The sequence below is a fragment of the Monopterus albus genome, unplaced genomic scaffold, assembly GCF_001952655.1.
Source record: "Monopterus albus unplaced genomic scaffold, M_albus_1.0 scaffold31.1, whole genome shotgun sequence".
In the NCBI taxonomy this organism is placed as follows: Eukaryota; Metazoa; Chordata; class Actinopteri; order Synbranchiformes; family Synbranchidae; genus Monopterus; species Monopterus albus.
In genome coordinates this window covers 3,623,768-3,640,804 of record NW_018127911.1, presented here as the reverse complement: position 1 = coordinate 3,640,804, position 17,037 = coordinate 3,623,768, and the positions used below count along the sequence as shown (strand labels likewise).

The 17,037-nt window shown below is 39.7% G+C and overlaps 1 protein-coding gene and 1 long non-coding RNA gene across 3 annotated transcripts in view; both read left to right on the top strand.

The window, feature by feature from the left end:
• Positions 1-80: 80 nt before the first annotated feature.
• Positions 81-3,232, top strand: aldh7a1 (aldehyde dehydrogenase 7 family, member A1). Of its 2 annotated transcripts, none has more exons than XM_020596665.1 (2): positions 81-170; positions 1,170-3,232. In XM_020596665.1, the coding sequence occupies exon 2, from the start codon at positions 1,175-1,177 to the stop codon at positions 2,795-2,797; it is 1,623 nt and encodes a 540-aa protein (XP_020452321.1). In that variant the 5' UTR covers positions 81-170; positions 1,170-1,174; the 3' UTR covers positions 2,798-3,232. The 2 variants fall into 2 exon arrangements, with proteins under 2 accessions (XP_020452321.1, XP_020452322.1); XM_020596666.1 differs by having other exon boundaries at positions 110-195.
• Positions 3,233-11,864: 8,632 nt separating this feature from the next.
• LOC109958250 (uncharacterized) overlaps positions 11,865-17,037 on the top strand; it is an 8,004-nt gene continuing 2,831 nt past the window's right edge. Inside the window, exon 1 of the long non-coding RNA XR_002274649.1 lies at positions 11,865-12,090. This is a non-coding gene — a long non-coding RNA (uncharacterized LOC109958250). The remainder of the gene's footprint in view (positions 12,091-17,037) is intronic.

Below are 17,037 nucleotides of genomic sequence, written 5' to 3'. Positions count from 1 at the left end.
AAAGAAACGCTGTTAGCATGGATCAATCTAACAAAGCAGGCGCCACACTGCGTCGAGACCGCTGTCCAATCAGAACGCAGAACAATAGCATTACTTCCGTTTGATGGCAACAAGTTTAGCTATGCTGTAAAGTGAACGTGGCACTGTGCACCTCAGGATTTCATACGAACGTGAGTGGAAATCTGATCATAAGTGGTATAAACTTCCTTTTAACGACTAAAAATGTGTCTGTAGAGAGCGTAATTTCATATGTTAAAACAGAACGACGATATTAGCGGCTGTGAACTAGCAGGACTGAGGTAGCCTGCAGCACGTCTCAGCGACCATGCTATTTCATGCTGCTAAAATAGCAACGCACTCATGCCAGTGCAACCTAGAAGCCATTTTTTCTGTGATACTGTCAGTGTTAATTGTACTATTTCTATATTATAAATAAGTTCCAAGTCAAATCAAATCAAATTTTATTTGTATAGCACCAAATCCCAACATACGTCATCTCAGGACACTTTACAAAGTAAGGTCTAGACCTTACTGTTATCAATATTATTACATAGGGAAAACCCAACAAATCCCCCTTGAGCAAGCACTTGGTGACAGTGGGGAGGAAAAACTCCCTTTAACGGAAGAAACCTCTGACAGACCCCGGCTCTTGGTGGGCGGCCTTCTGCCTCGACCGGTCAAGTTGTGGTCGAATGTTTAATTAACTGCGCAACCGCATTTAGTGGATGTGGTTGAGTTACTTGAAGGTCATCTAGTTAAAGAATGGATCGATGGTTGTATAAGCCATAAGACCATCCCAACATAAAACATGGTTTAGTGTTTAACGTGTAGCCTCAGTAAATTTGGTGCTTTATACAGTGTGTACAGTACTGTTAAAAGTTTAATACATTAAAAAGTTTTTTAAATGAATTGTAGGAGTTACATTAGTTATTAATTTCATACAAAGTGCAGTAAATTAAAAACAAAAAATAAAGAAATCAATATTTAGTGGGGCCATCCCCCAAAATGGCACCAGTTCTCCCAGGTGTACTTGCACCATTTTTCAAGTATGTTGGAGAACTTGCTACAGTTGTTAGGATAATTTAAAATTGAAAGTTTATCTTTTACCTTGTTCATGTTCACCAAACTTTTTAAACTACAAATAAATGTTTAACTTGGTTTGCTTGCAGCACCCATGCAGCGCTGTCTCACTCTGACCCTTGCACGGCACAGCAGGCTCCTCTTGAGAAATAAATTTGTCAACTGCCAGCACTCAGCAGCCATGTCAGGTCTGCTCATCAACCAACCCAAATACTCATGGCTGAAAGAGCTGGGCCTGTCTGAGGACAACCCCGGTGTTTACAACGGGAGCTGGGGTGGCAGCGGGGAAGTCATAACATCTTACTGCCCCGCCAACAATGAGCCGATCGCCAGAGTTACCCAGGCTACTTTGGCAGAGTATGAAGAAACCGTCCAGAAGACAAAGGAGGCTTGGAAGGCTTGGGCAGATATTCCAGCTCCGAAAAGAGGGGAGATTGTTAGGCAGATTGGAGATGCACTTAGAAAGAAGATCAAAGTCCTCGGGAGCCTCGTGTCTCTAGAAATGGGCAAGATCTATGTTGAGGGAGTGGGTGAAGTTCAGGAGTATGTTGATGTTTGTGATTATGCTGTTGGTTTGTCTAGAATGATTGGTGGGCCTATCCTTCCTTCAGAAAGACCAGGCCATGCTCTGATCGAACAATGGAACCCAGTTGGTCTTGTCGGCATCATCACTGCCTTTAACTTCCCTGTAGCTGTCTACGGCTGGAACAATGCTATCGCTCTGATCTGCGGCAACGTATGCCTCTGGAAAGGAGCTCCAACCACACCTCTCACAAGTGTTGCAGTTACCAAGATTGTGGCTGAGGTGCTAGAGCAGAACAACCTGCCTGGAGCGATCTGTTCCATGACCTGTGGAGGTGCTGATATCGGCACAGCCATGGCGAAGGATGAGCGTGTGGATCTGCTGTCATTCACTGGCAGCACTCATGTTGGCAAGATGGTGGGCATGATGGTGCAGGAAAGGTTCGGTCGTAAGCTGCTGGAGCTTGGTGGCAACAATGCTCTCATTGTGTTTGAGGATGCTGACCTGAATCTTGTGGTGCCCTCTGCTGTCTTTGCTTCTGTGGCAACTGCTGCCCAGCGCTGCACCACAACAAGGAGGCTGATTCTGCACGAGACTGTTCACGACACAGTGGTTGAGAGGATCGCCAAGGCCTTCAAACAAGTCCGTATCGGAGACCCCTGGGAACCTAGCACCCTGTATGGACCTCTGCACACCAAAGAAGCTGTGAATCAGTATCTGAAAGCTATTGAGCAGGCCAAGCAGCAGGGCGGCAAAGTGGTCTGTGGAGGAAAGGTGGTAGATCGTCCTGGAAACTATGTAGAGCCCACCATCATCACAGGGCTTCCTCACAATGCTCCCATTGTTCAAACAGAAACCTTTGTCCCCATCCTGTACATCCTCAAGTTCAAGACAGAAGAGGAGGCATTTGCTTGGAACAACGAGGTCAAGCAGGGCCTGTCCAGCAGTATTTTCACCAAAGATATTGGCCGGGTTTTCCGCTGGCTGGGGCCCAAAGGATCTGACTGCGGCATCGTGAATGTCAACATTCCTACAAATGGAGCTGAGATCGGAGGCGCCTTTGGTGGGGAGAAACACACAGGAGGTGGAAGAGAGTCTGGCAGTGATTCATGGAAGCAGTACATGAGACGTTCCACATGCACAATAAATTACAGCAAGGATCTTCCTCTGGCCCAGGGAATCAAGTTTGAGTGAAGCCACAAAGCAGAACGTTGTTGAAGCATTCATTGAGCCCAAAAGGACAACACTAAATGTTTCTTTTTACTAATATTGTGTTGCGTAACAAATTCAAGACATTTGTTTTTGCATTTTAGGCCCTTCAGAGATCAGTTTGAATTGAGTAAAAGTTTGAATAATTTTGGTGTTGTATCAAATTTGGTCCTTGCTTCAGGTATTAATCCAGCCTGGATTTGAATAACAGTTTCAAAATAGTCGTGTCAAACAAGGTTTTTCCAAATAAGTGGTGTGCATTTTTGTACAAACACTTGGAAAGTGAGAGCACTGTACCAGATAATGTATATTAAAAAAATCTTACCTTTATTTTGAGGATAAAAACTGGAGCAGATATTACTGTAAATTCAAATATGGTGGCCAATAAAGGTGCAGATGTACATTGTTTTGGCAATTGACTGTCAAAACCTTAAACAGTTTGATTGTACTGCAGATCTTATCACACAGAAGTTTTCTATGATCACAAATTGCTAACAAAAAAGTTTAACAGAAGATAGCTATTGATCGTTTTGCTATTGATCTCTGTTGCAACATTAAAATACTGTTCTTTGCATCAAATGCACTCTGTATGCTTTCAAAGCTATCAAATAATAAAAGGCATCTTGTTAACATATGGACTCGATTGGCTTTTTTCTTTTTTTTTAACCCCCATTACAATTTAGAGAAGCAACAGTTACAGTATTTCTTACTTTATTGCCTTTAACGCTGAGTTCTTAAGAACAAATTTATATTTATTTGGGATTCAGAAGGGTTATGAAATACAGTAGTTAATGTTAATATAGAAATGGGTATAGAGATTAAATTAGAGAAAGTCATGGCTATCCAGGTTTACACACACACACACACGTGTGTGTGTGTGTGTGCGCGCACTGTGCCTGATTTTGAGGAGGGCTTAGAATCTCCATGTATGCTGGGTGGAGACCCTAAGAAACACTAGCTCCCCTTGACCTGTAACAAATTCTAACAATTTGTTCCTGAAAACAGAGCTGTGTCTACATTCAGTGTAATATTACTAAATGTGTGACTATAGGAAAAATGTGAATAAATGAGTGGAGAGAGATAAATTCTGATGCTGGTATAATTTTGGTCCACTTGTGCCTTTACAGGGAACAGTCACAAAATCACCTTTATCCAGTGATGAAATATTTCTCTCCTGATGGGAGATCTTCCAGAATGACAGCGCCACTATTCATAGAGCACAGGGGGTTACTAAATGGTTTGATGATTATGAAAACAATGTGAATCATATGCTTTGGTCTTCACAGTCAGCAGATCTCAACCCTAACACCAAAGGGAGATTTTGTACCAATGCCAAATGAGGGAATATCTTTTGGAAGAATGGTGTTCATCCTTCCAGTAGAGTCTAGAGACTTATAGATTCTGTACCAAGGAGCACCAAAGCTATTCTGGCTGCATGTGGTGACCCAAATCCTTACACCTTAGGCTGGCATTTCCTTTAGTTTGTTACCTGTATGTATGTATGTACTGAATTTTGTGGAAAACATGATCTGTTGGAGTAACCTTAACCATGCACCCTTCCTGCAACTCTGCTGCAACATGTTTGTCAGTGGCAGATCATTTTTTCAACTTAGTGTGCAATTTATTTAGCTATGATACTGAAGAAATAAACTCTGTCCCTTTAATAAAAATACTACTCTGGCTCCCATCGTCCATGCGCTCACCCTCCCACACAGGAGCTCTGTATCTCATACTCCAGCTCTCTCGCTCTTGCCATTTATTGCTCCTCCTTGTGGCATGTACACTCACAGCTGAAAGGAAGAACTGAAACCACAGCGCTCTGAACGACTCATAATCCATGCCATTTAGGACATATGCAGAAAACGCCCACTTCTTCTGCTGCGCTACTCAGCTGCACTGGAAAAAGGTAAACAAGCTTATATTATAGTTGTAAATGCAGAGTTTCTGGTTTGAACTAGTGAGTACACTGTTTGGTGTTTCCTCTGCCTCTGGATTCATTCATCTGTGATGTACTACCACAGCAAATTCACAACTGCCAGGGTGAGTGTGAAATTAAAAAACTGTGTATCTTGGGAAAAAGCACAAAGAAGCATATTCCTTCTGTTGGGAATATTTTTATTTTAACAAAAGATCAGAACTATGTTTCCTGAAATCAGCACTGAATGCAGCATTTGAATTAAAATGGAGGAGGTCGTGGAGCCAGAACTAACGTTTCAGCTACAATTGCAGAATTAAAGAGGAAAAACTTGAGCATGGCATTTTGTTGAACTTGTCAACCCAATCGGTATATATTGAATCAAGGGTTGTGTTTGGTTTTCAAGTAAGCTAGGAGGTAATACCTTGGTCTTATCTCTTGTTCTGAACCTGCGGTGCGCCAAAATGTCAAGTCAAAATAATTGTGGGCTCATGATAATAAATTAATGATCATCTGGTATTATAGCGTTGCAGCTGTGATGGGAGGCATTTGAAAAGGGTGGCATACTGGCATTAGCACATCAGGGTTGTTCCTCACTTCCTTTATTTTTGTTTTTCCCAATACATGACTTGTGTGATTCACCTCTTAGGAAAGTTCGAACATGGTATTTCATGCTTTGTGCTGCCTGTTGCTGTCTGGGATTCCCCTGGACTGAAACTCTCACTTCTTCTCTTTGCACATTTCCTCTGCAGCTTCTTTCTTTAAACAAAAGTTTCAGACCTACTCATCCTGATTTTAATTGACTTTTACACACCACGGGTTCTTTTATTGGCAGCAGCTAATACAGATATTTTGACAGGAAACATTTTTGATGTTGTATTTTAAGAGCATGTTGCCTCAGAAGTCAATTCTTTTGGTATTAAATATTGCACTCACCTTATACATATAGGTATATGTTTGTAATATGAGAAATTTTAACATATATGCCAGTGACATTCTGTTTTGTTTGTTTCTTTGTTTTGCTTTTACTACTGAAGTTGATATTACTGTTCAGAGAAATGACTTGGACCTCAACTTTAATGTCACCAGTTATTTAATATTGTCATGTATCATCTCTGCTCCTACTTTTTGTTCAGTTATATATGTTTTTGCGCTTAATTGTGTATGAGCTAATGCTAATTTTCTATTAAGACCAAGTTCTTCTATAAAAACTTAGTTTTTAATTCAAATATATTGTGTGGGTGAATCACATCACAATATCATCAGTATTGGAAGAAGTACTCAGATCTTCTACTTAAGTAAAAGTTCAATCATTAAAGTGTAGAAATATTCTGTTATAAGTAAAAGTCCTACTATATGTCATCTATATTCTATTATTGGTTTATAATTATTGATGCATTAAAGCATAAACATCACTAATATTACAGCTGGTAAAGGTGGGGCTAATAGTGACTACTTTATCTACTACCAGGTGGCTACAACAATACATTATAATTTATTAGATGATTACATTTTGTGTTAAGAATATGCATCTGCAAACTAGTAACTAAAGCTCTCAAATAAATGTAGTGGGGTAAAAAGTGCAAAGTTTCCCCCTAAAACAAATAACATACAAGTGAAGCACTTAAGTACAAATACCTCAAAATTATACTTAGGTAGAGTACTTGTCTTTCCACCACTGATTATCATGATAGTAATTTTGTCAGTTTGACCTATCTCTTCTCCTGAAGGGACCCCATGTCGGATCTCTATAGCACGAATGCTCTGCCCTGTTGTGTTCATTTGGATAGTAACGATTCTTGTCTTCTGCCATCAACAAACCAGACTCCACAGTCAGTGTCTTGTTTGTCATGATTCCAACACAGCATGAGAGGCATTATCACAGAAACGATGAGGGCTCTTCACCAACCTGCTGGTGTGACCGTCTCTATGGGCCAACAATAGCACTGAGATTAGACAAGAACTCAGCACAGGGACAGAGTAAACTGCTGGTAGCTATGCTCAATTCAAATATGATTTGAAGTGATCATCTCTGAGACCTTAGGCATTAGTGTCACTGTGGATCCTTGTTACATGACCAACAAGGGATCTGCTGAGGATAGTGATATTTGGTGTGACAGAGCTCTCTTTCTTTTGTTTAGAATGGGTAAGTAGTACAGAAAAGAAGGATTTTTTTTTTTGTTTGCGAAACTTAACAGAATACTGGAAAATAAAGGAGAAAAAGTACTTCTATTTACAAGCAACATAACAATTATATAGAATTGCCCATTTCTGGAAAAAAAGACCGTAATGTGTCCTATAAAGGGAGAGTTCATCTGTAGCATGGACTCGAGATGAATAATTTCAACTGGCCCAAGCTGTACCAGTCAGCAAGTCAAACCCTAAAATTGTCAACATCTATTTTCCTCATCACAGACAGAGCAGGAGAGAGAGAAGTGGTCAGCTCCACAAGGCATGCATATTTTAAGTCACTTTGCTCTCTTCAAGAGGGCTCTTTTTTCAATAATCCATTATGCATAGCAGCTCTGGCTCTCCCTGGTATTTCTCCTACCTTCTTGACGTCAGTTGCCATTTGTGAGGGTTACCCTGGCAACGGCCAGCCTCCCCGTGAGATATCTGGTGGATAAGACTGCCCTGATAACGCCTTTTAAGGTTCTACTGTTGCTATACCTTTTAATTGCCTTTGATACAGTGGAAGTATTACATGGAGGTCATCAGGGCGTGTCGCCACATGTGGGCAAAAAAACGGGAGCATGTGGATTAAAATAGGCTGCTTCAGATAGATGTCACTTTATCTCCACTTAATTTCACCCACAGCAGACCTGTGAAACTGAATTGGACATGATAGATCTATTTTTGGCCGTGTTTTGCTCTACTCTTCTGTTACACATTGTAAAGTGCATTGTAAATAGGCACGTGTACAATCTTGTGCTTGATTTCTCTCAAATACTTTGTCTTGTTTTAGGTATTTTTGAGTAGTTTTTCAGAGATCCTCGTGGCTGAAATATAGGTATTTCCCCCATTGTTGGATTAATTATGAGAGTAATATTCTTGTCCTTGATTTCTTGATCTCTTGAATACTATATTTTGTCTTGTTCTTAGGTATCTTGATTTGTTCTCAGGGATTCATTGTGGGAGGATCATTCTTATTCTTGATTGACTCTCAAATACTATATTCTGTTTGGTTTTAGGTACTTTGGAATTTGTTTCTCAAGACGTGTGTGGTGTTTGTTCTTATGGTGTCTTGTTTCTGCTCTCGATTGCTGCTGGAACACAGGAATTTCCCCATTGTGGGATCAGTAAAGTCCTACCTACACAAAAGACACGCGTGGAAGCAAATTTTTACAATGAGACAGTGTAGTGATAATATGTAAAGATACAGCATGCTCGTTGTAATACCATCATCCTAGATATTCATGTAAGCTTTTAAACCCTAAACTCTTTCTGGCATGCAAACCTGTCCATGCACTTCAGTGCTTGTTGAAGTATATTCAAATTTATTATTGCAGCAGAGGTCGTATATTAATTTTGCATTAATGCAAATGGGAAACAGTAGGATGAAGAAAAGCTGAACCAACCTGAGTTAGTTTTGGCATGGTGTTTACACAGTAATAAAGGGATGGGTTAACTATTTTTACTTTTGCTTAGCCCTCACATTCAAATTATTTCTTTCAGCTGCCTGACTGTTACTGTACTTTGCACTTTTACTGTACTCAGTTATTTGTGCACAACCCATGCTGAATTTGCATCAATGCAAAAATGTCTCATGAGTAGGCAACGGTTGAGATACTGTACATGATACCTGTTCTATGCTCCAATAAGCTATTTATAGCCTCACAACATGTGTCTTTCTATTTTTTCAGACTCCAGGCTATCGATGTGCTATTTTTAAAGTGTCAATTTGCTCCCTCCCTCTCCTTCTGGTTGCCAAGCAATGGGTTGAGGGACCTGATTCGCCAAGGATGTGCTTATAGACACCCTGGCTCTAATTCTCCTCTGGCTAATAAAGTCTGTCTTTTTGCTCACTAGGCAGAGACAAACTCCTTCTTATGTAGTTTTTTAAAATAAATTTCTCTGTACAATCAATCTATGGTCCAAATCTACAAATCTCGCAGAAATGAATTGACTGTTTATTAAAACCTATCATATAACTAGAATAGCATCGCAGCTGCGCATGTACCTGAAGCAGTCATTATTACATTTATTGAGCAACTTCAGATATGACATTACAAAAATCTTAGGCTGACCCAAGATTATCTCATCTTTAAAACAAGCTATGGGAAAAACCAGACAGCATATCATCACTCCTACACTTGACAGTAACAGTACACCCAATCAAATGTCATGATTATTGTGAAGGTGTATGGCATCTTGTTTCTGATATAGAACCAGAGTTGGTATGTGTCATCTAACTAAAATCTTATGTGTGAATTGAAGTTTTATGTGAGGATATTCAATCTCATGCAGAGTGTCTATAACCATTCTATTTATTGTAATTGCATTAAAGTAAAATAAAATTATTTCTCAAGTCCATTAATCAATCAATCACATAATGTATAAATAAGGTGTTATATTTAATATTCTTTAAATTATTTAATAATATTTTCAGGCTGCACTAATGATTATTGTAGAAAAAAAGAAGCTGCACTAAACCAACCACAACAAGTGTCTCTGCTACCATATTAATCCTAATCCTCGTGATGTGTTTGGGGGGAAATTGGTCTGACACACCTAAACTACTGCTGTGTGTGTGAATTCAATTAGACTTAATCTGACCACATGCCTCTCTGAAAAGGAAGCCAAGGGCTGGGTAACTTTCATCTTCCCTCCATTGATTATGGCTCGTGCAGAGATATGGAAAAGCCTATCCCACTGCTCCCTTTCATTGGGCCCATTAAAAATTCATCCTGTCCTAATGGAGAGAGATCCTTTTCAATGAGCCCACTGCAAGTCAACTGTGGTGTGCAGGGTGAGACTTGGCACATCTGCCTCCTGGCACAATCTAAACTTTACAGCTCTGAGTTTACCTTTTGGTTGGGTTCAAGATAGTAACTGATCTGTTCTATACTAGCATACACACCACAAGTTCCCAAAGCCCATGGTAACATCTTCAAAAGTTTGGTTTTGTCTGACCAATACTCTAAAACCCAAAGATAGAAAGAATGAAGAAAAGGTTTCATTTCATTTATTTATTCCAGTCCTATCCATTCACATTTCAGAAGCACGAATTAGTAAATTCCTATCATTTTTACTTACACAATAACTTAAAAATAAAATGGTTATCAAAAAGTTGCTCATTAAAACTACTTTATTTAACTTTTATTTCAGATATTTTTGTTGTAGAAATATGCTCCAAAACTTGTCTTAATGTGGAGAGTTGCTGCCGAAGCCTCTTGTGACCCAGACTCACTGAACAGCACTGGCAGCAGAGCAGGGATATTAGCATCTAAAAGGTTTTGAGTGGGATTGACCTATCTAACCACTCCGAAATCTTCAGTAATTTGTGCTTGATCAATAAGTTTTGTTATATCTTCATTTATTGTAATGTCATAACGATAAATATCTGAAGAGCTGGGCAGAGCGTGGTAGAACATAGCAGATGGTAGTAGAGCAGTAGGAGGGAGTGCTGGGTGGAGCAGAGTGAATTGATTTGGAGTTTCATGCCAGTGCTACCTTAAGTTACACACTGACTAATCTGTGCAAATGAAAATTTGTTTACACATTCTAGAGGTATCACTTATAAATAATTTTATTATCAATCTGTTGATTCATTGTTTAATAAGTGGTTTATAAAATGTCAGAAAATAGTAAAAAATAAAATAAAAATAAAAATCCCCATCACACTGTTATAGTGCCTTTAAATTACTCAACAGACCAGATGCCAAAAATGCTGAATTTACACCAATATAAAACAGGAAAATCCTCATATTTGAGGATGGAGCCAGAAAATGTTTGGCATTTTTGGTGGTTAGTTTTCTGCTGATTAATAATTGATTGACCAACTGTTTTAGCACTAAAACACAAACACGCAGACTCATTTGGCTGATATCAGTTTTAGAGATTTCTCAGTTTAAACCTGTCTCTGAATAGCTGCCTATTAACCAGATTATATTTACGACTACTTCTGCACTTTGTTTGGTTGGCGTTTTTGTCCTGTTTGAAAGTTTTTAATGCAAAAAAAAAAAAGACAAAGAAAGCACAACTTTGCAACAGTGCTGACAGGTCATAAAGTAAAGTCCCTATAGGTGATTTAAAATTAAGTGGGAACAATTTTGATAATCAGTGGTTTAAATAAACTATGCAACTTAAATGTCACAGCTTCTCTAATGTGAGGATTTGCTAGATTTTCTGATTGAAAGTGGTTTAAAGATATTGTATGTTATACTTTGGGAATTGTGGCACATTTCAGTATTTTTTGATGAATGTTTTGTAATGTAAAAATTGTTGCTAAAGTTTTTATTTTACTTATATTTATCACCAAACAGAGGAACACATTGCCTTGAACATTAACTGAATATTGTATGTATGTGAGTTTGCCATATGGCAATGTACAGTATATCGATATCTGAAAAATGTTCTTATTGATATCATGATGCTGAGTTCACCCCAGCTTTATGCATTGCATCTCCCTGCTCTGTATTTTCTGACTCTTGATATAAACCTATACCTGGGAAGTCACAAAGCAAGTTGTAACAGATTACATTCTTAGAGTAGCTTAAAGACTACTTTCCTCACCTCCATCTGTAAAAATAAGAATATAGTTTCATGGCTGTTTATTCAGTGTAGTGGTATTTGAACACACTAAAGAGTGGAGGTTGGACAAAAAACTGGCTTTACAAACCTGTGAAGTCCATACTACAGCAAGCTTTATAGTTCTAATATTTGTTTCCTGTATCCATTCGGTTCCTTTTTGTTGAGGGGGCTGACAGGCAGTACCATTTCGCCAGTAGGTTACACAACCAAATTCAGACATTTCCCCAAGCTGAAGAAAATATTATTACCGAGTGTAGTGAAGCAGTGGCATAAATATATGGTAATTTATTAATATACTGATATTGTATAACCATCTATATTGGTTAGAAAACAGAAATATCAATCTATTCACCACCACACACCCCTCAGCGTAGGCTGTTGCCATGTTCCCACTTTCATGGGTGTGGTGATTAGCTTGCTTGGTGAAAAATTTTAGTCAAGTCCGAGCCGATTCGCGCTCCTTTCTGACCCTTTAAACTGATTACATTCTCATAAAATTAACACGTCCTTTGGCATTTTCCCTCACTGTTGGGACCATGGTTGTCGTGTGAAAACAAATCTGTGTGACTCCGACTGGAAGAACGGAGAGTGCTAAAAAGCCCAGTTTCAGGTAAGGACGCGCAGTCCTGTCTTGGTATTTGGGTGGCTTTTAGGCTATTTCCTGCTTTGCCTACGGCTGTTTAACTTTCTTCTATATTGTTGCGGTTGCGATGTAAAAAATGTCCGTGGGGTGGAAATATTCCTGGTGCTGTGAGCAGCAGAGGTAGTTCTTGACATAACAGTTCCCAGGCTACTAATGTCTCAGTGCTGTTTTTTCTTTCCTCTGTGCCAAACTGCTGAAAATTCACCACTGCTAACCAAACGCGGCCTTTCACTGGCTGTCAAATGACTCCCGGGTGGAACTACAGGGACTAAACCTCTCACTAGCAGACACATATTCATCTCATACATCATTTTGGTCATTTGTGATTGCATGGTATCCAGAGTAGCGTTCCCTCTTCTCTATTAAATATTGATGCTCGCCCGCCTTAATCCTAGCGCCAACTGGTAGCGTGACGGTTCATGCAATTTGTTGGTTGTATCACAGATTTATCAGAATTTAGATAATTAAAAAAAAAGATGTGATAATGTCGTACAGAGTCTCTCCGTCTCCATGTGATGTAGCTGATGGTTTCCTGCCTTGGCTGTTGTTGACAGTTGGCTATAAATCAGCACAACAGGTTGATGTTGGTCCAGAATATGTGAAGTTACATTTTGTAAAAGATAAATAATCATGTAAGCTTTTTAATCTGCAGTTTATCTGGTGCTGGTTAGTATTGATATACTTGTTTCAGCAATTTGGCTATGACTGTTGGTGCTCTTAAAATGAATCATTTTAATTAATTGATCTTCTCCTCATTATGTTATGTTCCCCCATGGGGTCAGCATCACTCCTTTGTTATCGCCACCCCTCCTAGGATAGTTACTTTCTTGTGTAATACATGCCTTATTTTATATAAATCACCCTCTTTTATACACTTTCTATACTGCTGTATTTGTGGCTGTTATATCCTGTGCCTTTTAAAAACTGAAAGAACTGTGCAAGAATTCCTAAGCCCTAGTGTGATGGGTGAACAGATAACAACAGTTGTCTATTTAGAATGGTCTAATTCCTAAAGTGTTATTATTTTACTGTATTAAGCCAAAACGCTGCTGATTTTGCCCAACAGTAGAGTGCTAGTTATCAAACCCCTGTCATGCTTTAGCTGATCTATCCTGTGCTATCAAATCTCAAACTTTGACATGCAAAGATCATCTAAGATCAGATTATGGATGCCACTTTCGTCTGGTTTTGTCCAAGCAAGTCCCACCTGTTTAGGTTCTTGATGAAGAGCAGTATGTGACTACACTGTGTGTAATTCTGTAACTGTCTGGGTTGAAACCTGTGATCAGAGTAGGTCATACGGTCATTTCACAATCGTTTGCTGTGTTCCCATCAGTTTAATGTAATAATAGTTCAAACTTCTCGGTGTCAGATGTATTGTAACTGCTGTATGGGAGACATGCAGATTCTCACATTACTGGAATTTTTACAAGGCGTGTCCTCCATTCTCCAGATGTTTGGAGTAGTCACCTGATTACCTGAGCTAGTTTGCACCTGGTTGAGCCACTCTGCTACATCATTTTAACTTTCACACAGTGAAAGACTGTAGTGAGTTTTCTACTCAATTCCAATAGTCTCCACAAAGTACAGACACTCTTGGCTCCTGCAACAGCAAAAGGAAAATTGGGTGTAGTTTCCTTTTAAAACATGTTTAACCAATTTCAGACTGATCATCTGATGAATAACTGAGTTCGCCCCAGTGCAGTATTGATCACAATTAAACTCACCACCATGAAGTTGTGCTTTGGGACCTGTATGCTCACTAACCTGTTTGTTTTTAATTATACATACGATGAGGTACCCTAAACTGTAACTAAAAAATGATAACATTGTTTTAAGATAGTAAGCGATTCAAAAAGTACTATTATCACTGCAGCAGAGGTGATTTCAGTTAAGGAGAGTTGCATGAACAAGGTGATAAAAGAACATGGGAATACCACAGTTTTCAATTGGGTTGGGTCTAATGAGCAGTCATCTGAACAAGTAAGGAACCAGAGTGAGAAATTTTATAATGCTGGGAGAGGGTGCAAGAGCATCAGTCATAACGCCAGGAAGTTCGATTCTTATGATTACCCACTCTGTGCGGGTAACTAGGCAACATGAGTCGAACCTTTCTAGTTTTCCATGTACTGTACATGTACCTATGGCTACTACAGATCAGATGTACCGAATGGTGCCAGCAGTACATACTGTATATCTATGGTAATCCTCAAGGGTAATATATGTCTCCTGCTGCACTGATTAAAGCTAAACTTGGCCACACAGTATTGATGTGTTTTAACACTATTTATGGTTGAAATGCTTTAATTTATTTAGCTGGTAGTTAGGTTGGCATCATATAAAAGGCAAGTAGACAGGAGATAACACCATGCAGAATTTGCTATTTACATATTCTTGCATTGAAAAACAGATGGATAAGAGCTTCTGAATTGGTGGAAGGACCAGTGGAAATCGGGGGATAGTACCTGGTACTGTTTTTGGCATCCCCTCCATTGAGGTTCCAAGCAAGCTGAGGCGATGCCAAATAGTGAGTGACATGTAAACACTGCAGACTACCTATTGGTCAGAGAAATTTGCCGTTACTATGCAGCCTTCTTGCCTCAGATGAACCCAGATGTTTAAATGTGATGGTACCAGTCACTCGTTCTTCATTCATTATAGTAGCTGCCACTTCTGTCTCGCAAGTGGCATAGAGGGTAAAATTGACCTCAGTCATTTTTCTTAGGTTTCGGATGAAAGCAAAAGTACTGTATGGACATTATTTATAATTACTGAACATTTTAGTGATGTTGTGTATTGTAAATTCCATCCATCCATTTTCTAAACCGCTTAGTCCCAAACGGGGTCACGGGGGGCTGGAGCCAATCCCAGCCAGCTGCGGGTGAGAGGCGGGGTACACTGTGGACAGGTTGCCAGTCCATCGCAGGGCTAACACACAGACGAACAACCACTCGCACACAATCACACTTACGGGCAATGTTAGAGACACCAGTCAACCTATGCTGCATGTCTCTGGACTGTGGGAGGAAGCCAGAGCACCCAGAGAGAACCCATGCAAGCACAGGTAATAATAGTTCAAACTTCTCGGTGTCAGATGTATTGTAACTGCTGTAAGGGAGACATGCAGATTCTCACATTACTGGAATTTTTACAAGGCGTGTCCTCCATTCTCCAGATGTTTGGAGTAGTCACCTGATTACCTGAGCTAGTTTGCACCTGGTTGAGCCACTCTGCTACATCATTTTAACTTTCACACAGTGAAAGACTGTAGTGAGTTTTCTACTCAATTCCAATAGTCTCCACAAAGTACAGACACTCTTGGCTCCTGCAACAGCAAAAGGAAAATTGGGTGTAGTTTCCTTTTAAAACATGTTTAACCAATTTCAGACTGATCATCTGATGAATAACTGAGTTCGCCCCAGTGCAGTATTGATCACAATTAAACTCACCACCATGAAGTTGTGCTTTGGGACCTGTATGCTCACTAACCTGTTTGTTTTTAATTATACATACGATGAGGTACCCTAAACTGTAACTAAAAAATGATAACATTGTTTTAAGATGGTACATTTTTTTAATCGCTTACTATTATCACTGCAGCAGAGGTGATTTCAGTTAAGGAGAGTTGCATGAACAAGGTGATAAAAGAACATGGGAATACCACAGTTTTCAATTGGGTTGGGTCTAATGAGCAGTCATCTGAACAAGTAAGGAACCAGAGTGAGAAATTTTATAATGCCGGGAGAGGGTGCAAGAGCATCAGTCATAACGCCAGGAAGTTTGATTCTTATGATTACCCACTCTGTGCGGGTAACTAGGCAACATGAGTCGAACCTGGAGCCTTCTCGCTGTGAGACAACAGTGCTAACCACCGAGCCACCGTGCTGCCCACTGTATTGTAAATTGACAATCCATATTTTTGATGAGTAGATGTATGTCCACTAGGAATGGGACAGAGTGAAATTTTTATTTTTCTTTCTTGATACAATTGGATGTGCGGTATGGTATGTATGATTTGATTCAATCACAATACAATTTAAAAATTCTATGGCAGCAATATCTGTCTTGCTGTGGAATACATGTACTTTATTCTTCTTTTTTCTCTTTCTAGCACTGGTTGATTATGTAAAGAATAACCAGATTCATTTATGTTTTGTTAGGATATCTTATTTACAAAAAATATTAAGTCGCTGGTGTATTGAGACCACATGATTATATATCGCTAGACTAAGTGGTACGTTTTGTGTTTGTATCTCGATATATTGTCCCACCCCTAATGTCCACAGCGGTATAAATTCTCAGACGTTGTTCAGACCTGTTAATTCCTCAACTTCCTGACCATTTCATGTTGTTGAGCCCCTGTGGCTGTGGGTGCAGCTGCACTGCCTGCACCTCCTGCTGCTCTGTTCACTATTTGTTCATGATTGCAGCAGATGTGTATTGCTTTCTACAGTATGTGACTCAGATGGACCAGAAGGTCAAACCATCCATCCATCCATTATCTATACGGCTTATCATGAAGAGGGTCGCGGGGGGTGCTGGAGCCAATCCCAGCTGACACTGGGCAAGAGGCGGGGTACACCCTGGAGAGGTCACCAGTCTCTCACAGGGCTGACACTCACACTCACTCATACAGGCAATTTAGAGTCACTAGTCAACCTAAGCTGCATGTTTTTGGAGTGTGAGAGGAAGCTGGAGTACCCAGAGAGAACCCACGCAGGCACAGGGATAACATGCAGACTCCACACAGAAAGGCGCTGGGTCGCCCGGGGCTCAAACCCTGAACCTTCTTGCTGCGAGGCAACAGTGCTAACTTTGGAACAGATCTGCATTTATCTGACTGATAAATGTAGATTAAACACAAAATGTTTGATCTGATGTGAATCATTTCCAGTTTGAACAAACTGAACCTAA